The sequence below is a fragment of the Somniosus microcephalus genome, chromosome 10 (genome assembly GCF_052327205.1).
Source record: "Somniosus microcephalus isolate GS21.2 chromosome 10, FLI_Smic_1.0, whole genome shotgun sequence".
NCBI classification, from domain to species: domain Eukaryota; kingdom Metazoa; phylum Chordata; class Chondrichthyes; order Squaliformes; family Somniosidae; genus Somniosus; species Somniosus microcephalus.
In genome coordinates, this window is record NC_140996.1 from 179304321 (window position 1) to 179329772 (window position 25452).

The window sequence follows — 25452 nt, forward strand, 5'->3', positions numbered from 1 at the left end:
TGAATCACAATAGTTTAATGACTTCACACAATAGTTTGCAATTTTTTTTTTCTGTTTGCTAACCTTAAAGCAAATTTCCCCCCCAGTTTATATCATTCTATTACTGCTCTTCTCCAAATAATGTTAAGGGATCTTTACTGTCCATTTCAACATATTTCTATATTTTAAATTATTTTCAAGTGTTTACTTTTGTAATACAGGCTTAATGTTACTGTAATAAAGTTACTAATAGGCTCCTGCAATATTTGGATTCTTCTCAGTGTCATACTATGAGCTGAAACTGAAATAAATAGCTAGCCCAAGGAGCTTGGAATATCTCAGGAACTGCCAGCAGTCTAAAGGTTAAATTACATAGATTCACTTACCATACTAAATGAATCCTTGCCTTCCCCCTCTCCTAATCCAATCTCAGCCATTTAGAATGATAATACAAATATGATTACAGTTAGATACCATCCTATCAATGTTAGGTGCATTTTAAAGGTGCTGGCCCGGATTTTGCGGTCAGCGGTGAAGCGCTTGCCACTGACCTCGAAGAAAGCTGCCTACAAAGACTTAGCGGGCTCTGTGGCATTAATTTCCCCTATTATAATGTCAATTTTATTCTGGCACCATCTGTAGGGGATCTGTGGCGTCCAGGAACAGCGAAGTCATCAAGCAGGCTGAGCAGCCAATCACATTGAAGAATTCTCACAGACAACAAACCAGGAAGCAAAAAGCATTGATTATCACTCACTTTTTAATCATTTTACAGAGAGCAAAATAAAGATTGGGACATACACAAGGGATTAAAGTAGAAGCTGAAATATCATAAACAAACTTTAAAAAAAATTAATTTTTTTTTTATTTTAAAAATCTGTGGAATTTTTTTCATGGAATGGAAGAAATAACAGAGGTTGTTCAGTGGTAATTATGACTTAGTACACCATTAAAAACTCAGTTACACCTCATTCAACAAGGCTTACCTTTTTCAATGGTTTTTACAGCGGGAATAGTGTGTAAAAAGTTGAAGTTCGTATCAAATTACTGATTCTGTGCTGATTGCATCTGCAAAGACTGCAACAGCGCACCCTGTGGAGGAGCAGGGTATCACTGACAGCAACTTGCGGATTTCCACGTTTAACTGCGCATGTGCGGACACCAGAAATTGCTGTCAGTTTTACGCAGTAATGACAGCGAACGCTAACAGTTTCGCCGTCATTACAACCGCAAATTCCGGGCCAATGGGTTTGTTTTACCATGTAATACTTATGTAATTCAATTATTTCTCTATGGTTGTCTTCAAACAATGATACAACTGTTAGTGCGTGCATCTGTATGCATATACATAAGAGGGAATACCCGTACGAGTTGGATTCCATTAGACACAAACATTATTGGGTGGTGTTATTGTTAGGGCTTTAACTCTAGCCAATTCAAAACTGTATGGAATAAAATACTGAAGTTTATTTTGCCCCAATGGATCCCTATTCGCAATAGCAAAAGCCCAGGCTTGGTCAAGGACAGATACTGTGATAGTGATTCCCTTTATGGAAATGATGACATGCACTGTGACTGTGGTGCATTATACATCCTCATCCTTCTCAACCTTTCTGTAGCCTTTGATGTGGTCGACCACACCATACTCCTCTAATGCTTCTTATCCGGATTGCCATCATTTGGTTCCACTCATACCTATTCAACCATGGTCAATGCATCGCCAACAATGGCTTCTTTTCCTGCCTCTGCACCGTTGCCTCTGGAGTCCCCCAAGGATCTACTCTCGGCCCCCTCCTCCTCATCTACATGCTGCCTCTTGGCGACATCATCTGAAGACATGGGATTAGGTTCTACATGTACATTGTTGACACCCAGCTCTACCTCTCCACCATCTCCCTTGACCCCTCAACTGCCTTTGCCTGGATGGCCTCCCACATTCTACCCTATGTAAACTTGAGGTCATCCAAAACTTGTCTGCCCATGTCCGAACTCGCACCAAGTCCCGTTCACCCATCACCCCTGTGCTTGCTGACCTACTTTGGCTACCGGTTAAGCAATGCCTCAATTTCAAAATTCTCATCCTTGTTTTCAAATCCCTCCAGGGCCTCGCCCCTCCCTATCTCTGTAATCTCCTCCAGCCCCACAACTCCCCAATATATCTGCGTTCCTCTAATTCTGCCCTCTTGATCATCCCTGATTATAATCGCTCAACCATTGGTGGCCGTGCCTTCTGTTGCCTAGGCCCTAAGCTCTGGAATTCCTTCCCTAAACCTCTCCACCTCGCTACCTCTCTTTCCTCCTTTAAGACGCTCCTTAAAACCTACCTCTTTGACCAAGCTTTTGGTCACCTGTCCTAATTTCCCCTTATGTGGCTCGGTGTCAAATTTTTGTCTTTTAATACACCTGTGAAGTGACTTAGAATGTTTTCCTACGTTAAAGGTGCTTATATAAATACAAGTTGTTATTGTTGTCAACCTGCTTGTCCAATATCCAGTTCTGGAGGAGCTGCAATTTCCTCCAATTAAACATTGGGAAGATGATTGCCATCGTCTTCGGTCCCCCCCCACAACTCCATACCCTCACCATCAATTCCATCCCCCTCCCCGCCTACTGTTTCAAGTTGAACCAGGCTGTTCATAACCTCAACTTCCTATTTGATCCCGAGCTTTATTTCTGACCTCATATCCTCTCCATCATAAAGACCACCTACTTCCACCTCCGTAACAAGGCCTGTCTCCACCCCTGCCTCAGCTCCTCTGCTGCTGAAATCCTCATAGATGCCTTTATCTCCTTCAGACGTGACTATCCCATTGCTCTCTTGGACAGCTTCAACCTCCATAAACTTAAGCTCATCCAAGACTCTTCTGCCTGTATCTTAACTCGCACCATGTCCCGCTTACCCATCACCCCAGTGCTCGCTGACCTACATTGACTCCCAATCCCCTAATGTCTCAAATTAAAAAATCTCTTTCTTGTGTTTAAATTCCTTCATGTCCTTGCCCCTCCCTATCTCTGTAACTTTCTCCAGTCCCGCAACCCTGTGAGAACTCTGCGTTCCTCAACTCTGGATTCTTGAGCATCGCACACACCCTGCGCTCCACCATTGGCAGCCTTGCCTTCAGCCATCTAGTTCCTAAACCTTGGAATTCCCTCCCTAAACCTCTCCCCTCCCACCTCCCTCATTTACTTTAAGATCCTCTTTAGAACCCACTTCTTTGACCCAGCTTTTAGATGCCCCTCCTACTATCTTCTTCTTTGGCTTGGCATCAATTTTTGTCTGATTACATCTCTGTGAAGCACCTTGAGATGTTTTCTACGTTAAAGGTGCTATGTAAATGTAAGTTATTGTTGCAGTGTGGCAAGCATTGTATGCAGATGTGAATATACATAAATTGCCCCTTTATTATAAAATTATAAGTCAGAATTTCACACTGGAAAATGTATGCATAAAACTATCTTAATTTGCCAAGTGTGGGATCCACAAACATCTTCAACTTGTAATATTAGATGATTCACTATTGTAGCTCTCTTTAATTTCAGAATGATCTACATAAATCAATGGGAGCCAAACCTAAGTGCACACAACTCCATTTTGTATGATGTATTACTAATCAAATTCAGAATTTATTCATAAGATGCTTTAAAATGCTAGAACGTTGATACAAAATAAGTATAATAGAATTTTATGTGAGATGATTTTGGAGCTAACATACTGCCTAATTTAAAATGCATTATTATTTATGTCTCAGCAATACCACTAAATGAATAATGTTAATAATATTATCCCTTAGACTATCAATTGTTCCATGGGATTCCAGACTCCCTATACTAGGTCTTTTTAAGTTTTCTGTTTACACACTGTCATGCTGAAATATTCACTAATATCACAGAAGTAAAACTGAACATAGGAACATAGGAATTCCTGGACAAAAGAAGACTAAGGTCCATCTAGTTTCCTTCTACCATCCTGGTAGTCGCATGATATGATAATGGAGTTGTTGATTAACCATAGAAATCAATCTCTCAATTCATCTACAACAGTCCCAGAAATGACACAAGGAAAACCCAAGTGGTGAAGAGCTTTGGGAACCAAAGGTCCAAAATAATCTTTTTCCTCCCAAACATGCTACGCTTACAACATACCATGTCTCAATAAACTCATATACTGTATTCCAAAATGTTATTTTCTGAAAGAAATCCATCTAATTTGCATTTGATTGAATCAATACTAACTGCTTCCACCATCTCCCTAGGGAGCCTGTCCATAGATTGACCACTTGCTCACTGAAATACTGTTTCCACAGATTAGTTTTGAATTTATGCCTTTCAAGTGCAGACCATGCCATCTGGTTCTACTGTTCTGGGCAAGGTGAAATAGCTTGTCATGGTCTATATTATCTAGTCCCTTTAGAATTCTAAAAACTGCAATCATATCACCTCTCAACCTTCTCTTTTCCAGTGAGAACATGTCAAATTTACATAATCGCTCATCATAATCCAATCCCTCTACCCCTTCAATCATTCTGGTTGCTCTTAGTTTACTGTAGCACTAACCCATGCAGACCAGTATGTCTTAGGATTCATTCCTGGTCTGTGTTGAGTTAACTTATTTCAAATGGGGCAGTAGTTGGAGTACTACATTTCACCTGGGCTAGGAAGGATAAAAACCAGCTAGAATACCTGTGATTAATCACTATCCAGTGACTCCTACTGGAAAGTGCTCGTAAAGACAACTGGCAACAAGAAAACCAGGCTTGGTTGTGATGGCCCCGTGCTTGAACAACCATGTTAATGTTAACTGTCTGGGCTCACACATGAAGTAGGAACATGGGTAAGGTACCAGAAGGCTCTGCGTCCAAGGAACCAGCAAGAGTCTTCAAGAGAGAGGAGGAGAAAATTGGAAGAGAATAAAGGAAATTAGATGTTAGGAGTAGCTTTATTAGTGTAATGTTAACCTCATACTAGTAAAATAAACACTTCAAAAATTTAAATAAAAATAGAAAAATGTAAACACATCACTTCTGCTCACCCTGCCTTTCTTTTCTAATCCCCATTCTATCTCTATTTTATTATTTAAACTTTAATTTTACTTTATTTCTAGCTAATATATCATATTCTATTTTTAATACTTTTCTATGTTTACAGATCTTACTTAATTGTCTTCTGTTTTCCTTTTCCTTTGTCTTCCACTGTTATTTCAGGGGGAGGCACACACGTGTTGGCTCAAAGATAGATTAAAAGGCTAATTTTCCCAATATGAAAAGATTGGTGACACAACCAGTTCAGCTTTTAACTCTAATACAAAAAGAAAATACTGCAGATGCTGGAAATCTGAAATACAAACAGAAAATGCTGGAGATACTCAGCAGGTCAGGCAGCATCTGTGAAGAGAGAAACAGAGTTAACGTTTCAGGTCGATGACCTTTCGTCAGAACGAAAGGTCATCAACCTGAAACGTTAACTCTGTTTCTCTCTTCACAGGTGCTGCCTGACCTGCTGAGTATCTCCAGCATGTTCTGTTTTTATTTCAGCTTTTAACTCTGTTTTGGTGAAATAAATTGAAAGTTCTGCCACTCAACAAGTTATCTTATTAGCTTCCCCTGACAACACAATCACAACCCAGCGGGGTTAGGGGAGTAGGTGACAGAGCAGGTTAGCACATTGTTCTTTTGGCTCTCAGATGTAATTTTGATTCACATCCAGACTTAGGGAATTAAATTCTCCTCTCTCTCCCCCTCAGATGTTTCAAGGACGCTATTTGAAATCATGATTGTTAAATGCACAGAAGTCTGTGCTGCTGTTTTTCTCCACTTGAGCCACCTACTCTAATACCAGAATCCCAATTTTTCCGCACACCCTTTAATATTTCACTTTTTCAAGCAACTATTTAATTCCCTTTTATAGGAATTTATGGACTCTGCTTCAACAACAGTTTCTAGCAAAGGATTCCATTCTAACTGTTCTCTGTGTAAAAGGATATCTACCCTTTAATTATTTTTATGATTATCGTTGTCCAGTGGAAACAAACTATCATTACTTACCTTATTGTAACCCTTTATAATCTTCAAAACCTCTGTCAGGACACTCTTTAACCTTCTCAGCTCTTGTGCAATAACCTTCTCAAATCTCACTTCACAATCCTCGGCACAGTTTGTTAATTTAGTGTCATCAGCAAATTTTGTTCCCACAATTCTTAAATCCAGATTATTTATTTGCAGCTAATAAATAAGAGTGGTCCTAACAAAGATCTGTGGAACAACATTCACCATATATTTCCAGTCTGAGAAACTTTCTTTTACTTTTACACTTTGCGTTTTGCCTTCCAACCATCTCTATATCCGTGTGGCATAATCCCCTTAATTCCATGAGACATTATTTATGGATTAAGTCTCTTGCGGTATCTTATCAATTTTTTTTTTGAAAATCCATATGAACCATAGGCACTGCATTTCCTTTATCTATTACCTCTTATTATTTATTCAAAGAATTCTATAAGTTTGGTCAAACATGGCTTGCTCTTTAGAAATCTATGCTGCCCCTGACTAACTCATGTTACTTTGGGTACTTAATAATTTCATCCCATATTACTGACCCTAGGGGAATGGATTTTGAGTTTACACTACTGGTGGGGTGCTCGTTTGCTGGCAACACACATTGGGAAATCAAGGGTGCACAGCCCACGATTTTCCACCCATTAAAATTAATGGCTGGTGGGATTTAAATGAGGCTCAGGAGTTAAAATAACCTGGGCCTCATTCATGGAACAATGGGTGAGTTTCTAACTCACACCACTGCTCACCCGCCCAAAACTGGCCCAGAGTTAAAATGGGGGCTGGAGATTTGAGATAGATGCATAGTTGGGAAGTGACAATGTGTTCAAGAACATTAGAGAGGAAGCAGAGGGTAAAGATGGGGTGGCATTTGGAGAGAGAGGATGGGTCAAGAATGGGCTTTTTGAGAACATTACAACATAAGAACTAGGAGCAGGAGTAGGTCATAGGGCCCTTTGAGCTTGCTCCACCATTCAATAAGATCATGGCTGATCTTTGACCTCAACTCTACTTTCCCGCCTGATCCCCATATCCCTTGATTCCCCTAGAGTCCAAAAATCTCTCTATCTCAACCTTGAATATACTCAATTATTCAGCATCCACAGCCCTCTGGGGTAGAGAATTCCAAAGATTCACAACCCTCTGAGTGAAGAAATTCCTCCTCATCTCAGTCTTAAATGGCCGACCCCTTATCCTGAGACTATGCCCCCTAGTTCTAGACTCTCCAGCCAGGGGAACAACCTCACAGTATCTACCCTGTCAATCCCCCTCAGAATCACCTATGTTTAATGAGATCACTTCTCATTCTTCTAAACTCCAGAAAGTATAGACTCAATCTGTGATGAAGGAAAAAGATAGAGCTTGAAAGGGAGCCATTAATAATGTTGGCTAAACGAGTTAGTTGAGTGGTTGGTTATTGTGTGAGAAGGATCTTGAAGCAGCAAAAAGTGGGTCTCATGGAACAGATGCAGTTTGGAGGAGAGATGGGAGAGAAACTGCAGAGTGATGATGGACTGGGTGTAGGGGGACTGAAGGGGGCAGGGAGTAGGGAACAGGGAATAGGGAACAGGGAGTAGGGAACAGGGAGTAGGGAGAAGGCAGAGGCTGTTGCATGAATGTTCTTCATCTTGCTCCTTAGTTTTGAGGCTTTGCTACAAACAGGAGCTGTTCAGTTTCTTACTATGGATTACTGCTTTCCTTTCCTCTCTAGCTCCTGGGCTGCTGGAGTCTGCTTTGCTCTTCCAGTTTCTCGTGCTTCTTTTTCTACCTGCCTTATTCTTTCCACAACCACCTTAGCTATTCACATGCTCTCTGTGTCTCATAAATGTCTTTAATTTCTTTTATTTCTCTCAATTTGCCTCCTATTGTATCATGTTAATATCACTTCAGCCATTTAACCATCTCCTGTTTTCACTTAAACACTTTACAGCCTGGTGGTTCCATTTCTTCCTGTGTGTGTTTTTTCTCTCCCCTTTATTCAGTTTCTTTTTAAATGCTGTTCTTTTGTGATATTTTTCAGTCCTGACCAAAGGTTCACACCTGAAATGTTAACTTGCTCCACAGATGCTGACTGACCTGCTGAGTATTTCCAGCACTTTCTATTTTTGTTCCAGAAAATTAATTCTTGCACTAAGTTGTGTCCAATGTCACTCAGGAAGCCTGTAAAAGTGCTTGTTGTGGAAGACAGATAAAAACACGGGTGCAGTTAGATTGTACTATGCCATCCTTAACTGGATCGGACTGTGCCATCCTTAACTGGATCGGACTATGCCATCCTTAACTGGATCGGACTGTGCCATCTTTAACTGGATCGGACTGTGCCATCTTTAACTGGATCGGACTGTGCCATCTTTAACTGGATCGGACTATGCCATCTTTAACTGGATCAGACTGTGCCATCTTTAACTGGATCGGACTGTGCCATCTTTAACTGGATTGGACTGTGCCATCTTTAACTGGAGCAGACTGTGCCATCTTTAACTGGATTGGATTGTGCCATCTTTAACTGGATCAGACTGTGCCATCCTTAACTGGATCAGACTGTGCCATCTTTAACTGGATCGGACTGTGCCATCTTTAACTGGATTGGACTGTGCCATCTTTAACTGGATCAGACTGTGCCATCCTTAACTGGATTGGACTGTGCCATCTTTAACTGGATCAGACTGTACCATCTTTAAATGTGTCGAACAGTGCCATCCTTAACTGGATTGGACTGTGGCATCCTTAAGTGAATCAGACTGTGCCATCTTTAACTGGATCGAACAGTGCCATCCTTAACTGGATTGGACTGTGGCATCCTTAAGTGAATCAGACTGTGCCATCTTTAACTGGATCGAACAGTGCCATTCTTAACTGGATCAGACCGTGGCATTCTTAACTGAATCGGATTGTGCCATCCTTAACAGGATCGGACTATGCCATCCTTAACTGGATTGGACTGTGCCATCCTTTTTTTTATTCATTCATGGGATGTGGACATCACTGGCAAAGCGAGCATTTAATGCCCATCCCTAATTGCCCTTGAGAAGGTGGTGGTGAGCCGCCTTCTTGAACCGCTGCAGTCCGTGAGGTGAACATACTCCCACAGTGCTCTTAGGTAGGGAGTTCCAGGATTTTGACCCAGCGACGATGAAGGAATGGCGATATATTTCCAAGTCAGGATGGTGTGTGACTTGGAGGGGAACTTGGAGGTGATGGTGTTCCCATGCGCCTGCTGCCCTTGTCCTTCTAGGTGGTAGAGGTCACGGATTTGGAAGAAGCCCTGGTGAGTTGCTGCAGTGCATCTTGCAGATGGTACACACTGCAGCCACAGTGAATGGAGGGAGTGAATGTTTAAGGTGGTGGATGGGGTGCCAATCAAGTGGGCTGCTTTGTCCTGGATGGTGTCAAGCTTCTTGAGTGTTGTTGGAGCTGCACTCATCCAAGCAAATGGTGAGTATTCCATCACACTCCTTACTTGTGCCTTGTTGATGGTGCAAAAGGCTTTGGGGAGTCAGGAGGTGAGTCACTCCCTGCAGAATACCCAGCCTCTGACCAGCTCTTGTAACCACAGTATTTATGTGGCTGGTCCAGTTAAGTTTCTGGTCAATGGTGACCCCCAGGATGTTGATGGTGGGAGATTCGGCAATGGTAATGCCATTGACTGTCAAGGGGAGGGAGTTAGACTCTCGCTTGTTGGAGATGGTAATTGCCTGGCACTTGTGTGGCACGATGGTTACTTGCCACTTATCAGCCAAGCCTGAATGTTGTCCAGGTCTTGCTGCATATGGGCATGGACTGCTTCATTATCTGAGAAGTTGCAAATGGAACTGAACACTGTGCAGTCATCAGCGAACATCCCCACTTCTGACCTTATGATGGAGGGAAGGTCATTGATGAAGCAATTGAAGATGGTTGGCCCTAGGATGCTGCCCCGCTCCTGAACTGGATTGGACTGTGTCATCCTTAACTGGTTCGAACTGTGCCATCATTAACTGGATCAGAGTGTGCCATCTTTAACTGATCGGACTGCGCCACAATTAACTGGATCGGATGGTGCCATTGTTAACTAAATCAGACTGTGCCATCCTTAACTGGATCAGACAATGTGGAAATCTGCCCAGGTATGTCCTGTCCATAAAAAGCAGGACAAACCCAATCTGGCTAATTACTACTCTCAATCATCAGCAAAGTGATGGAAGGTGTCCATTTGCAGTGTGTACCATCTACAAGATGCACTGCAGCAACTCGCCAAGGCTTCTTCAACAGTAGCTCCCAAACCCGCGACCTCTACCACCTAGACAGACAAGGGCAGCAGGCGCATGGGCACACCGGCACCTCCAAGTTCCCCTCCAATTCACACAACATTCTGACTTGGAAGTATATTGCCGATCCTTCATCGTCACTGTGTCAAAATCCTGGAACTATCTACCTAACAACACTGTGGGAGTACCTTCACCACATGGATTTCAATGGTTCAAGAAGGTGGCTCACCACCACCTTCTCAAGGGCAACTAGAGATGGACAATAAATGCTGGCCTTGCCAGCAATGCCCACATCTCAGGAATGAATTAAAAAAAGACTGTGCCATCTTTAACCTGTTCGTGATTGGTGAAGTCAAGCGTAGGTCCCTTGCAGTCAGAATCAGGGGAATTTATAATGGGGAACAAAGAAATGGCAGACCAATTAAATACATACTTTGGTTCTGTCTTCACAAAGGAGGACACAAATAACCACCCAGAGATGTCGGGGAACATAGGGTCTAATGAGAGGGAGGAACTGAAAGAAATCAGTATTTGTAGGGAAACGGTGTTAGGGAAATTGATGGGATTGAAGGCCGATAAATCCCCAGGGCCTGATAACCTACATCCTAGGGTACTTAAGGATGTGGCCCTAGAAATAGTAGATGCATTGCTGGTCATCTTCCAAAATTCGATAGACTCTGGAACAGTTCCCATGGATTGGAGGGTAGCTAATGTTACCCCACTATTCAAAAAAGGTGGTAGAGAGAAAACGGGGAATTATAGACTGGTAAGCCTGACATCGGTAGTGGGGAAAATGCTAGAGTCCATTATAAAAGATGTAATAGCAGAGCACTTGGAAAACAGTGACAGGATTGGACAAAGTCAACATGGATTTACAAAAGGTAAATTGTGCTTGACTAATCTACTGGAAATTTTGAGCATGTAACTGGTAGAATAGATAAGGGAGAACCAGTGGATGTGGTGTATTTGGACTTTCAGAAGGCTTTCGATAAGGTCCCGCATAAGAGATTAGCATGTAAAGTTAAGGCACATGGGATTGGGGGCAAGGTACTGACTTGGATAAAGAACTGGTTGGCAGACAGGAAGCAAAGAGTTGGAATAAACGGCTCTTTTTCCGAGTGGCAGGCAGTGACTAGTGGGGTACCGCAGGGATCGGTCCTAGGACCCCAGCTATTCACAATATATATAAATGATCTAGACGAGGGAACTAGATGTAATATCTCCAAGTTTGCAGACGACACAAAGCTGTGTGGGCGTGTATGCTGTAAGGAGGGTGCCGAGAAACTCCAGTATGATTTGGACAGGTTGGGTGATTGGGCAGAAGCATGGCATATGCAGTATAATGTGGATAAATGCAAGGTTATCCACTTTGGTGGCAAAAACAGAAAGGCAGATTATTATCTGAACGGATAGATTGGGAGAAGGGGAAGTGCAACGAGACTTGGGTGTCCTTGTGCACCAGTCGCTGAAGGTAAGCATGCAGGTGCAGCAGGCGGTTAAGAAGGCAAATGGTATGTTGGCCTTTGTAGCAAGAGGGTTCGAGTACAAGAACAACGATGTCTTGCTGCAGTTGTACAGAGCCTTGGTGAGACCACACCTTGAGTATTGTGTGCAGTTTTGGCCGCCTTATCTGAGGAAGGATGTTCTTGCCATGGAGGGAGTGCAGCGAAGATTCACCAGGCTGATACCTGGGATGGCAGGAATGACGTATGAGGAGAGATTGGGTCGATTGGGCTTATACTCGCTGGAATTTAGAAGAATGAGAGGGGATCTCATTGAAACTTATAAAATTCTAACAGGACTGGACAGACTGGATGCAGGAAGGATGTTCCCGATGGCGGGAGAGTCCAGAACCAGGGGTCACAGTCTAAGGATAAGGGGTAAGCCATTTAGGACTGAAATGAGGAGGAATTTCTTCACCCAGAGAGTGGTGAACCTGTGGAATTCTCTACCACAGAAACCAGTGGAGGCCAGTTCATTAAATATATTCAAGAAGGAGTTGGATATATTTCTTAAGGCTAAAGGGATCAAGGGATATGGGGAGAAGGCAGGGACAGGGTACTGAATTTGGATGATCAGCCATGATCTCATTGAATGGCGGAGCAGGCTCGAGGGGCCGAATGGCCTACTCCTGCTCCGATCTTCTATGTTTCTATGTGTTCAACGCTGACATTGAGTGACCGCGAGCAAAGGTGTCCTTTTCTCCAACATTGGAGAAAAAAACTTCAAAGATATAATAAAGTGAACAAATTAAAATTACAATATTTGTTATTTTTGATGGCGTTAAGCATCCACTTCATGCAGCCTAAAGTATCCCCTTTAACCCTCGATGCAGGCACAATGTGAGGATGTTGCTACGTATGGACGTATTCAGCCTATTTACGTTGATGTGTTCGTCAGAAGAGTTCTATTGGTTTGTGTGAGCAGTGGGAGGATGTTCGCCCGCAAGAGTCAATATATGAAGTAGAGAAGCAGATCCTTGGTCACAAAGAAACGCGGAGAGGCTTGGAGTAAAGCTGCTGTTTTGTGTGTTGCTGATCGGATAAGAAACCAAACTGTTTAAAGAGATTTCCCCTCGACTTTCACCTTCGTTTAGTCGGATCAGCCGCCACTTGAAATTCCATCGAGTCGGTTTCCCACTGTAAAGGACCGATGCGTCTCCATAATATGTCGACTAACTTACTATTAGTCCCGATACCGGAGTCATGCGATAATGTGCTGAACAGGGACATCAAGATCGCAGTTTTAGGATCAAGCACTGTTGGGAAAACAGGTAAGGCACGTTTATGCTGGGGAGAAATCTGCACACTTACAAAAGTGTCGATTGAATCGATGAACAGTTTGCCTTTTAAAGGGATCGGTGTTATCAGTCGTAGAAAAAGTAATTTAATTACATTGGGATTTTCTCCTAGGACGTTGCATTTTACTGTTTTAACTGAACTGCGCAATCTCACGAGATGGACAGAAAGACAAATATTTGCCACTCCTGATAGATGTGCTTTACTATTGAAACGATTCGCTTTCAAGTATCGAGCAACATCGGGGCATCTTAAAATGCAATTCCCATCCTGAGCCTTTCTAGTTAGCATTAAGTAGCTTCGTACGTAGTCTGTGCTAATTTATACTGATTTTAAATTCACTTGTTGCTGAGGCTCTATACTGGGGACTGAGAGCCACAGTCCCTTCACTCTGAAATTTAGGATTAAATCCAGCCCAAATAGATGAGATGGGATTCTGTCTGGTGCCCCAATAAAAGGTTTTTTTTTTAGTGTGGGCAAGTGCAGTCTCCGGCTTGGGAATGCATTGCCGAAATGGTCTCCCTGCTTTGCTATCCCGCTTTTACATTTGAAGCCTGACACTCGACTCCTGAAGGTTTGTTGGATCCATGAAAAAGGTAGTTTAGAGAAGGGACCCAGAGATTTACCGCCAGAAGAGAATCGGATGGGTAATGTACACTGCGAAATATCATGGACTGTGCAAGAACGGGGTGTTGGGAGTCGGCGCCACCAAAACAACAACAATAATAACTGACATTTGTATAGCGCCTTCAATTTAGTTAAACAGGATCTAATCAGTCAAACTTTGACACCAAGCCACATAAGGACATATTAAGACAGGTGACTAAAGTCTTGGCCAAAGAGAAAGAAAGACTTGCATTTATATAGCGCCTTTCACAAGCTTAGGAAATCTCAGCCGTGGCTCAGTGGGTAGCACACTCAGAGGTTGTGGGTTCAAGTCCCACTCCAGAGACTTAAGCACATAAATCTAGGCTGATACTCTAGTGCAGTGCTGAGGCAGTGCTGATGCTCTAGTGCAGTGCTGAGGCAGTGCTGCACTGTCGGAGGTGCTGTCTTTCAGATGAGACGTTAAACCGAGGCCCCGTCTGCTCTCTCAGGTGGATGTAAAAGATCCCATGGCACTATTTTGAAGAAGAAGTTATCAATCAACATCACCAAAACAGATTATCTGGTCATTATCACATTGCTGTTTGTGGGAGCTTGCTGTGTGCAAATTGGCTGCCGTGTTTCCTACATTACACTTTTTAAAAAAGTACTTCGTTGGCACTTTGAGACATCCGGTGGTCGTGAAAAATGCTATATAAATGCAAGTCTTTCTTTCAAAGCTCTTCGCAGCCAATTAAGTACTTTTGAAGTGTAGTCACTGTTGTAATGTAGGGAAATGTGGTAGCCAATTTGTGCACAGCAAGCTCCCACAAACAGCAATGAGATAATGACCAGATAATCTGTTTTTAGTGATGGGGATAAATATTGGCCAGGACACCGGGGAGAGCTCCCCACAATAATATAAAAGTGCCTTTAATGTGTATGCACATCGTGATTTGGAAGATATTGTGTTCAGTCCCAACACAAGGAGATGTAGCTGTCTTACAGATGATTTTCAGAACCAGGCAGGAGATAGCCATTGCCTTGCTTGACCCTTTTCTAGCTGGCTTTTGTTCTGTGTTTATTTAAATCACTTAATTCACCCACTGGGCAGGAACCAGCTTTTAAAAAAGATCATGTGCAAGCACTATGAATGTGTGTACACAAAAGTACAGTATGCACATTCTGTTTTTTTAAACTCAGGATTGTTCTACTGGTCTGCATGCAAAGGTCTGCATAAGTGAGGAGGATGTGGAAACTACAGTGGAAGAGAAACAAGCCAACTAATGGGAATTGGGGAAGCTTGTGGCCATTTTACTACACATGTGGATTTTGGGGTTGGAAGCTGTGCATCCACATACATCTATGAGTTGGTTTAGCTCTCAGCCAAATGATAGCCCATCTGGAGTTGTAGAATTCAGAACGTTTTAATATTTCTAGTGTATTTTCATTTTGTCACAATTGGTATACAAATTCAATCCTCCATTTGCTATATTAAACAAAAGGATCTAACGGTTGAATGGAAGACTTATATGGAAGGAGTTTGGACATATAACCTACTGATGCGCTATCAATTACTCATAAAAGACTGAGAGTTAAGAGAGTAACTAAAGGCTTTTATTAACAAAAGAATGAAGGTCTGCCTCGAGTGGTCGACCGGTCCAGAAATACAAAGGGCTGGGGAGCAGTCACCTTTATACTAGGACTTGTGGGAGGAGTCAGCCGAGGCATGTCCAGGCATGTACACAGTGGAATACAAACAGTGGTTTACCACATTCACCCCTTGTTTAAAATTGAGTCCGGCGGGGTGAAGTGTATTAAAAGTTAGTGTATTGGAGTCTCTCCGGAGGTCTTGTCTGCCACTGTGATCGGCGTGGCGACGGCAGGGGTAGTGAAGCTTCTGGCGTCGAGTCCTGCGTGGGCTGTGGCACGGGCGTGTCGTCCTCGTAGATGTCGAGCGGGTCGCGGGGCCCAGGCCTGCCGTCTGCTGGGGCTGGATATCGGATCGTGGGGGGGGGTGGTAGTGAGTAGTGGGTTACTGCGGCCCCCGAGGGTGCAAGGTCTCTTATGGAGACTGTGTCCTCCCGCCCGTCCGGGTATGCAATGTAAGCATACTGGGGGTTGGCGTGGAGGAGGTCGACCCTCTCGACCAGGGGGTCCGTTTTATGGGTCCTCACGTGCCTTCTCAGTAGGACCGGCCCTGGGGACGTCAGCCATGGCGGTAGCGATGTCCCCGATGTGGACTTCCTTGGGAAGACAAACATTTTCTCATGAGGGGTGGCGTTAGTGGCAGTGCAGAGCAGTGACCGAATAGAGTGGAGCGCATCGGGGAGCACATCCTGCCAGCGGGAGGTTGGAAGGCCCCTAGACTTTAAGGCTAGCAGGGCGGCCTTCCAAACTGTCGCATTTTCTCTTTCCACCTGTCCGTTCCCCCGGGGGTTTTAACTGGTGGTCCTGCTTGTGGCAATACCCCTAGTTAGCAGGTACTGACGGAGTTCGTCGCTCATAAACGATGAGCACCGGTCGCTATGGATATAGCTGGGGAAACCGAACAGGGTGAAGAGGTCGTTCAGACATTTAATGACCGTGGCACTGGTCATGTCCGGGCAGGGGATGGCGAATGGGAAACGGGAGTACTCATCAATAATATTGAGGAAGTACACATTGCGGTCGGAGGAGGGGAGAGGCCCTTTAAAATCAACGCTCAGGCGCTCGAAGGGGCGAGTGGCTTTTACCAGGTGGGCCCTGTCTGGTCTATAAAAGTGCGGTTTGCACTCAGCGCAGACTTGGCAGTTCCTGGTCATGGTCCTGACCTCCTCAATAGAGTAAGGCAGGTTGCGGGCCTTGATGAAGTGGAAGAACCTGGTGACCCCCGGGTGGCAGAGGTCATTGTGGAGGGCCCGCAGTCTATCGATCTGCGCGCTGGCGCAGGTGCCACGCGATAGCGCATCCGGGGGTTCATTGAGCTTCCCGGGCCAGTACAAGATCTCGTAATTGTAGGTGGAAAGTTCGATTCTCCACCTCAAGACCTTGTCATTTTTGATTTTGCCCCTCTGCTTGTTGTTAAACATGAAAGCAACTGAACGTTGGTCAGTGAGCAGGGTAAATCGTTTTCCGGCCAGGTAGTGCCTCCAATGACGCACAGCCTCCACAATCGCCTGGGCCTCCTTCTCAACAGCGGAGTGTCTGGTCTCCGGGCCTTGGAGGGTTCATGAAAAGAAGGCCTCGGGTCTCCCCGCCTGATTGAGGGTAGCGGCCAGGGCAAAGTCGGACGCGTCGCTTTCCACCTGGAAGGGGATGGATTCGTCCACTGCGTGCATGGTGGCTTTGGCAATGTCTTCCTTGATACGGTGGAAGGCTAAGCGGGCCTCTGCCGTCAAGGGAAAAGAGGTGGACTTGATCAGCGGATGGGCCTTGTCCGCATAGTAGGGGACCCACTGGGCATAATAGGAGAAAAACCCTAGGCACCTCTTCAGGGCCTTGAGGCAGTGGGGCAGTGGGAGTTCCATAAGGGGACGCATCCGGTCGGGGTCGGGGCCGATGACTCCGTGTTCCACAACACAGCCAAGGATGGTGAGGCGGTTTGTGCGGAATATGCACTTCTCCTTGTTATATGTCAGGTTCAGGAGTTGGGCGGTGCGGAGGAATTTTTCGAGGTTTGCGTCATGGTCCTGCAAGTCACGGCCGCAGATGGTCACATTGTCCAGATATGGGAAAGTGGCCTGCAACGCATTTTGATCTACCATCCGGTCCATCTCCCTTTGGAAGACGGAGACCCCGTTGGTGACGCCAAAGGGAACCCTAAGGAAGTGGTAGAGGCGGCCGTTTGCCTCAAAGGCAGTATACTGGCGGTCCTCAGGGCGGATAGGGAGCTGGTGGTACGCTGATTTCAGGTCAATGGTCGAGAAGACGCGGTACTGCGCGATCTGGTTGACCATATCAGCTATGCGGGGGAGTGGGTAGGCGTCCAGCAGGGTGTAGCGATTTATTGTCTGGCTGTAGTCGATGACCAGGCGCTGCTTCTCGCCGGTCTTAACGACCACAACCTGGGCTCGCCAGGGGCTGGTGCTGCCCTCAATAATCCCTTCCTTCAGGAGCCGCTCCACTTCGGTTTTAATGAAAACCCTGTCCCCGGCACTGTATCGCCTGCTCTTTGTGGCGATGGGCTTACAGTCAGGGGTGAGGTTAGCAAACAGTGGGGGGGGGTGACTCTGAGTGTGGAGAGGTTGCACCTGGTGCGCGGCGGGCAATTTGGGAGCTGCTGGCTGCGGACTGTGAGTGGGGGTAGGGGTCCACCGTACGCCATCGTAACACTTTTAAGGTGGCACTGAAAATCTAACCCCAGCAGGACGGCAGCGCAGAGGTCGGGCAGGACCAGAAGTTTAAAATGAACGTACACGGTCCCGTCTACTACGAGTGTCACTACGCAGTAGCCGCCGATGTCCGCCGACTGGGACTCGGAGGCCATAGAAATCCGCTGGTGCGCAGGCAGGACTGGGAGAGAGCAACGCCGCACCGTGTCGGGGTGGATGAAGCTCTCCGTGCTCCCAGAGTCAAAAAGGCAGATTGTATCGTGGCCATTTACCTTAATGTCCATTGTGGAACTGGCCAGCTGGTGCGGTCTCGCTTGGTCCAGTGTAACGGATGCCAGCGTAGGGGTCGGTGTGTCGCTGCGGGTATCAGATGAGGCGGTGTTGGGGGCCTGCTGCGTTCCGGCTGTCGTCCAAGATGGCGGCGTCCATGATCCCCATGTGGCTGGAGGCGTCCAAAATGGCTGCTGTACCGGTGGTTCGCACATGGCCGGGGAGGCCCAAGATGGCGGCCCGCATGGCCCACACGCGGCGCTGCTGGGGTTCGGGGTGGCTTTGGCCCTGCAGACGTTAGCGTAGTGTCCCTTCTTCCCGCAGCCCGAGCAGATCGCGTTTTTCGCCGGGCAGCGCGCTCTGGGGTGTTTTGCCTGGCCACAGAAGTAGCATTTCTGGCCTTGGGGCACTGCTGTCTGGCCTTGGGACACTGCTGCGGTAGTTGGGCCGTTGCTGGGGTGTGGCTGGGGTGGTACGGCGCTATGAGGCGGTCCTACCGTGTCCCAGGCTGTCATTCCCCGCGGCGTCCACGGTGCAGAGGAGTAGGCATCCATGCCCCGGTAGGCTGCATCCAATGATAGTGCGAGTTCAGAGGCCTTGTTGAGGTCGAGGTCACTCTGCTCCAACAGTCGCTGTCGGGTGTAATTGGATCTGTGGCCCGCTACAAAAGCGTCCCGAATAAGTTCCTCTGTGTACACGGCAGCCTTTAACATCCTTACAACCACAGGCCCGGCCAAGCACAGACAGTGCCTGAAGGTATTCCACGGTCGATTCCCCAGGTTGTTGTTTACGACTCCCCAGAAGGTGCCTGGCGTACACTTCGTTCACTGGGCGCGTGTACTGGTCCTTGAGGAGCTTGATAGCGTCCGCGTACGAGGTCGCGTCTTGGATGACCGAGTACACTCGGTGGTTCACTTTGGAGGTCAGGACATCCAGTTTGTCCTCGTCCGATTTGATTGCTGCGGAGGCGGTCAGGAATTTTTCGAAACACTTAAGCCAGTGAGTAAACTTGGTGGATGAGTCCGCCTCCCGATGATCTAAGTCCAGGCATGCTGGTGTGAGGATCTTCTCCATTATAAAAATTTTGTTAATAAAATTGATGCGCTATCAATTACTCATAAAAGACTGAGAGTTAAGAGAGTAACTAAAGGCTTTTATTAACAAAAGAATGAAGGTCTGCCTCGAGTGGTCGACCGGTCCAGAAATACAAAGGGCTGGGGAACAGTCACCTTTATACTAGGACTTGTGGGAGGAGTCAGCCGAGGCATGTCCAGGCATGTACACAGTGGAATACAAACAGTGGTTTACCACACCTACCCACTTCCTAGTGGATAGGAGTCAACAACACAAAACTGCTTGTGAAATCAGTATTAATTGGGAGCTTTACTTTCAAAGGCAACAGAGACATTGTGGAAAATGAAAACAGCTGCTGGAGTAGTAGTATAGGGGTGCTTTTCTGAAGTTGTGGTTGAGGTACATGGCAAGAGTAATGTAGCAGGAACTCTTATTACCAAATTGCACCGTATGTGTTTTTAGCCAGTTGGCAATGTTCATGCTGTCAGTGGATATGAATTAAGTGGAGGAAAAAAATCTCTCCTTCAGCATGGTCTTTGCTCCAAAATAGATAAAAGACATTTTCAAAAGGTTTGCCAAGAATTTGAAAAAATATACAAGCCAAATAATCTAAATAGTAGCCAATTTCAATAAATACATCTATTGTGTGTATTCACTGCAAGTAGAAATCCCTTCACAAGTGTTCTGGCAAAGTTAAGAAAATCATTGCACTTTGATTGATGGTGGCAGGAGCAGATTTGACAAAAACACAAGTTCACCTTGGCCATTGAATGTGTGTACACACATGTACGTTGTGTATGAGCAAGCCAAGACAATGCCTATGTATGCTAACTCTTAAATTCTCTTTTAATGTTAGTCGTTCGTGGCTTTTTTTTGCCCTGGCTTTAAAATACATGTGCAGTTAGCTGAAGGTGAACGGTTGCTATTTGTGTTGTACTGGATGAGCCATTTAAGAGACTTTTTTTTAAACAGTACATTTCTTTGTCTTTTCAAAACTGCACATGTATTTGTTTTCTGTTTGGTGGTATAATTACTGTAGTCTTGCTGCAGAAAATTGCCCCAGTATTATTTAGGAGTGGATAGTGGCACACGAGTTTGTTGTGTTTTTCCCTCCTTACCACTTCTTCCCAGTTTTCTGACAGACAAGATAGGAACAATCTAGGATGTACAAGAGCAGAAGAAATCATTATGGTCTATTTGGCCAATCCCAAAGATGAATGTTGCCCTGGCTAATGATTAGGAACAATCAGAAAATGATGAGGTTTGATATCCTTTTGATATTGTTAAGGTGACGTGTGACTTCTTTTAATAGCCAGAAGTAATCCTCTTTTCACTGAGAAATACTTTGCAGTGTTTTTTATTCTTCAGTTGAAAGTGACATATCTTTTAGACTTCAGAATTGACTCTTGGTATAGCAGTGCTATATTAATTTAACAGCAATTTCTTGTTTAGACAAAAATCACTTGCAGTGAAAAGTGGTAAAATTATTGACAGAGATCAAATAAACTACATCAGTGATCTTCAGCTTTGATATGGCAAGTCAGGGCTGAACTCTTCACACAGCCTGATCTTATCATAATTGTATTTCTACATCAAAGGAGCTATATAAATGCATGCTGGCATATTTACAAACAGCTATGTGTAACTTTTACATATTAAATAATATAGTGATTCTAGCCTCAATCTCCCTGAAAGAAATGAAGAATTTAAGGTGTACTGTAAATAAGATAATTCTTCCCAGAGCTGATTCAAACATTCGGGGGGCCTCTGCTACCCCGTACAACTGCCCCCAAATCAGTAAAACACAAACAATTAGAAAAATGCATAAAGAAACAGGCCCATATAATGTTTATACACTGCATTACTAATAAAGCAAATCATATCACAATATGCTACACTTAACCGATCCAGCGGTTGTATGCAGTTCTTCTGCGTTATGGCGGGTTTTACCGAACGCCCCATATTTGGCTGAGGCCCCTGGGGAAGGACCCTATAGATTTGGCCTCTGCTTGTTCCTCTTCATCCTAGCAACTGATTCTTTTAAAGTTGTTTTTGTTAGTTTTGAGCCATAGTAGCGCCACCAGCTTGCAATAGTGAAAAGTTTCAGTAACAAAACGGGTATTTGTAGCAGCCAGCCTTAGTGAATCCGACAAGTTTCCTTTAGGATTGCCACCGACTGGAACTGGCAGATCCAGTGTGTCAGAAAATCAATATAGAAGCTGTTTTTGTTTTAAAGGAGAGAATAGATACACGACTGCTGCATTAACCGCTTTTGAGTTACTTGGCTGGGCACAAAAGCAGCTGTTGTATCTCTGATGCTTACAATGACCATTATAATTTCTCAAATGCAGATGGAAGAATAACTGCACTTGTAGTTGCAAAGCAATATTAACATGTCTTTTTGTTTCCTTCCAGCCTTGATTGTTCGGTTCTTAACAAAGAGGTTTATTGGGGATTATGAATCAAATACAGGTGTGTACTTCTGAAACCATTTAACCAAAATTGAACAATAAAAATGAATATTTAAATCATGGAATAAATAATTTGTTACAAACCATTGTTTTTACCTCATAGGAAATCTTTATTCAAGACTAGTTCATATTGAAGGAGAACAGCTTTCACTGCAAGTGCAAGACACACCTTGTATCCAGGTATGGTACCAGTGGCACTATTGCATTCTTGGCGGGGGGTGGGGGGAAGAATTTGAGGAAATCAGAGGAAAACATGTATTAGATGATGTCAATAATTGGTAAGCATTTCCGAGGCCATTCTTACTGTTTGGTTTTTGCAGTTTATTTGGATAATAACTAGCAAGAACTGATTAGAAGACTAATCTAATCAAAAATATCAGATTAGATTTGAAGCTTATCTAAACACCAAGATAATAAAATGAATCCAGTTATCTAGAACAGTAAAGATCATTTTCTTTGCCATTAAATTTGCCAGTCTAACAAATTTCCTTGTGGCCTTGTACCTGGAAGCTGTGGATCATTTCCTATTGGCCATTAGTAACTGCTTTGGCATTTTGCTGTTTTCTCATTACCCCTCTTAATTCCCTATTATCAGTAATAGTGTTAAGTGTTGACAGATGCTAGGCATTTTTGTTCCTCATTAACGGTCTTTTCCTAAAGATGGTGACTGTTGCTTATGTACAGTTCCACGTATGCTATCAGCCCTCTGGTATCTTGCCTAAGTGACCATTCTTCAAGTATGGGCCTTGACTGTGAGTGGTGGGACAGCACAGCCAAGCCTGATCCTTTCTTCATACCTAGTTCACACATGGAACTGGTCAGATGGATCGCACTGTTCTTTTCTGGTCCTGTACATTCCAATGTGGACTTGTTAGCAGTCATTAACTGAATAGGAATCAGAAGTAGATATTCTCGTCTCCATTCTTTCTACCTTGATACACTGAGGCCAGTTGTAGTGCATCCATTGCCCCTATGAATGTAGTTGGCTAACTCAGCACAAAGGTAACTTATTTCTGATTTTATTTCTCTCATCCAGTGTAAGTTTGTGTAGAATGGTGAAAGGAGGTATTCTGTGAAAAACACAATGATGCATCTGGATTTTGGGCTGTTTTCTGACAAATTAATTTTATTATTAGGTTCAAGGAGAATGTGCCCGTTTTCCTGACCTTGTCTCCAGGTGTATTCACTGGGCAGAAGGCTTCATCTTGGTGTATTCAATAACAGACTACAACAGCTACAAACTGATTCGTTCCCTGTACCAACATATCCGCAAAATGCACCCTGACACCAAGGTCCCTGTGATCATCGTTGCCAACAAGAGCGACCTGCTGCATGCCAGACAAGTCCAGACCAATGATGGAATCCAATTAGCAAATGAACTTGGTACAACGTTCTTAGAAATCTCCACCAGAGAAAACTATGAGGACGTGTATGATGTTTTTCAACATGTTTACAGAGAGGTTAGCAAACTGCATATGAACAATAATGGAGAAAAACGAAGAGGATCAATTATTCCGCGACCAAAGTCACCAAACATGCAAGATTTAAAACGACGCTTCAAGCAGGCTCTTTCTTCCAAAGTGAAATCTGGCACCACTTTATGAAATTGATATCAAAATGATGAAGCCCTGTAGATAACAAACAGAATTGCACTGTATATGTTTGACTTTTGTAAATGGTGCCTTTTAACTCCAGCAAGATTATAAAAGTATCTTTAAAAGATGGTAGGGTAATATAGATTTGCATAGTGGTTGATTATGGGGCAGGGGTTACTTGAGGAAAGCTAATGACTCATTAATTCCCAAAGCTCATATAATTCCTGCTAGTAACAATCTAGCTATTCATTGTTTGTGAATGACTTTTGTTGAAAATGACAAGAATAGCATTTCTGATGTTGCAAATAATGGCTCTTTTTAGAAGGTGTAATGGAGAGCCTTCATTGTACAGTACTGCTCTATTGAGTCTTGCAGCAAATTGTGAAGGGAGCAGTCATTTCTGCTGAAAATGCTGGGATGGGCTTGGGAGAATGGCAGAGTCACAAGAAGATTAAAAGCAGCTAAAGACTGCAGGAGAGTGGAATGTAATTAGGGCAGATTATACAGGGCTCAGAGACCCAGGTAGGTTGCAAGAGGCCACAAGTCTCTGTGCTGTCATTATGTAGTTGCAATTAGCCACTGGAATTTTATGATTATAAGATAATTTGTGGATTCTGTTTGAGAAATGTAATTTTTTTAAATTCCAGTTTAAAGGATTCTGAGGAGAAATAGTCAAACCATTGCAGTCAATCATGTATGTGTAATGAATTTGTAAGTACCCTGTATTATATTGATTGCACCACAGCACTATGCTTACTGGAGATAATACTTTTTACTGTATTTTATACAAACAGTGATTAGTTATTCTTGTGACCAAATAGAAAATTTGTTGATTTCTACATTGGTATAAAGTTGTTTGTATTAAGTTCTCTTAAGAGTTATTCTTACACAAATTAATGAGTATATTGGCAGTTCAGTAATCCACAAGAGCTACTGATCTTTTTTGTTAAATCTTATTTAATTACAAAAACAAAGCAATTTACTTATTGAATTGCTGTGCATTTCCAGTATTTTCTATTTTGATAATTGGTCAAAAGTGCTGGTTAGGCTTCAAGTAACACGGTCATCCCTTGTTAGAATCATAGAATAGTACAGCACAGAAGGAGGCCATTTGGCCCATCGAGTCTGTGCTGATGTGCTTGAAATTAGGCCATCACTTTGTTCTTGGGTGTGAAAAAGTGTTAATTGGGTGGAGAGACTGGGCAGGAGAAATGACTGCAGGAACCTCAGCATGTGGTGTAAAGTTTACATGCTCAATTCAGATGCATCTGCTTCACACATTAGCTGATAAAATTAATGATCCAGTAAAAGTTATTTTTCAAAACTCATCTAATTGTATTGAGTACCATAGAAAATAAAATAACTGAAACAGAAGTAAATGTAAAAATGGTACTGTACTTGATATGCTCAGTACTGCTAAAATAGCCTTTTGTATAACACTTGATAACTGGTCAAGTGACTAGTTATTCTTTAAAAAACTTAACAAGGTGTTGTTGGCAGATCAGAGGAACTTCTCAGGAATTAAACCTCAGAATTGTTTGTTTAAAATATTGATTACAGTAAAATCAGCCATTCAATTGCCTTGAAAAGTTTATAAAAGTAAAGGTTGGTCCCATAGTAAAATAGGCATGAAGGATACATCAATTAAAGTATCACTATTATACAGTGTTCTCAATATAGAAATTCTCTAATTATCTGCAAATAATTTCTCCCAATATCTGCTGTAATGATGTGACAAACAAATGTTGTATTCTTCTACAAAGGTCAAACTGCACTATATTCGGCTGTTAATATAACTCACAAGCCCAGAACACAGACTAAGAAGGTCATACCCTACCTAAAAAGTGAACAACTGTCAAGTTAATGACAGAATTACTTCTGTGTCCAATGTATTAGGACATTTTCAGCCTGTGATTTTCAGTCCATTAAAGTTAATGTTTGGGAAATCAGGGACTGGGGTGTGCATCTTCCCAGTATATAATCCCAGTATGCTCCAGGATCGCTGAAGCAAAAAATCCTGTCTGATTTCAAGGCAGTGAACTCATCTTGTGGTTTATGATATTAGATGAA

At 43.6% G+C, this 25452-nt stretch overlaps 1 protein-coding gene across 1 annotated transcript; it reads left to right on the forward strand.

The window, feature by feature from the left end:
* Window positions 1-12539: 12539 nt before the first annotated feature.
* Window positions 12540-24250, forward strand: LOC147111889 (ras-like protein family member 11A). The gene is made up of 4 exons (XM_085999269.1): window positions 12540-13049; window positions 21732-21788; window positions 21891-21967; window positions 22924-24250. Exons 1-4 carry the CDS (start codon window positions 12929-12931, stop codon window positions 23389-23391), a joined length of 723 nt encoding a protein of 240 aa, XP_085855395.1. The 5' UTR covers window positions 12540-12928; the 3' UTR covers window positions 23392-24250.
* Window positions 24251-25452: the final 1202 nt, after the last annotated feature.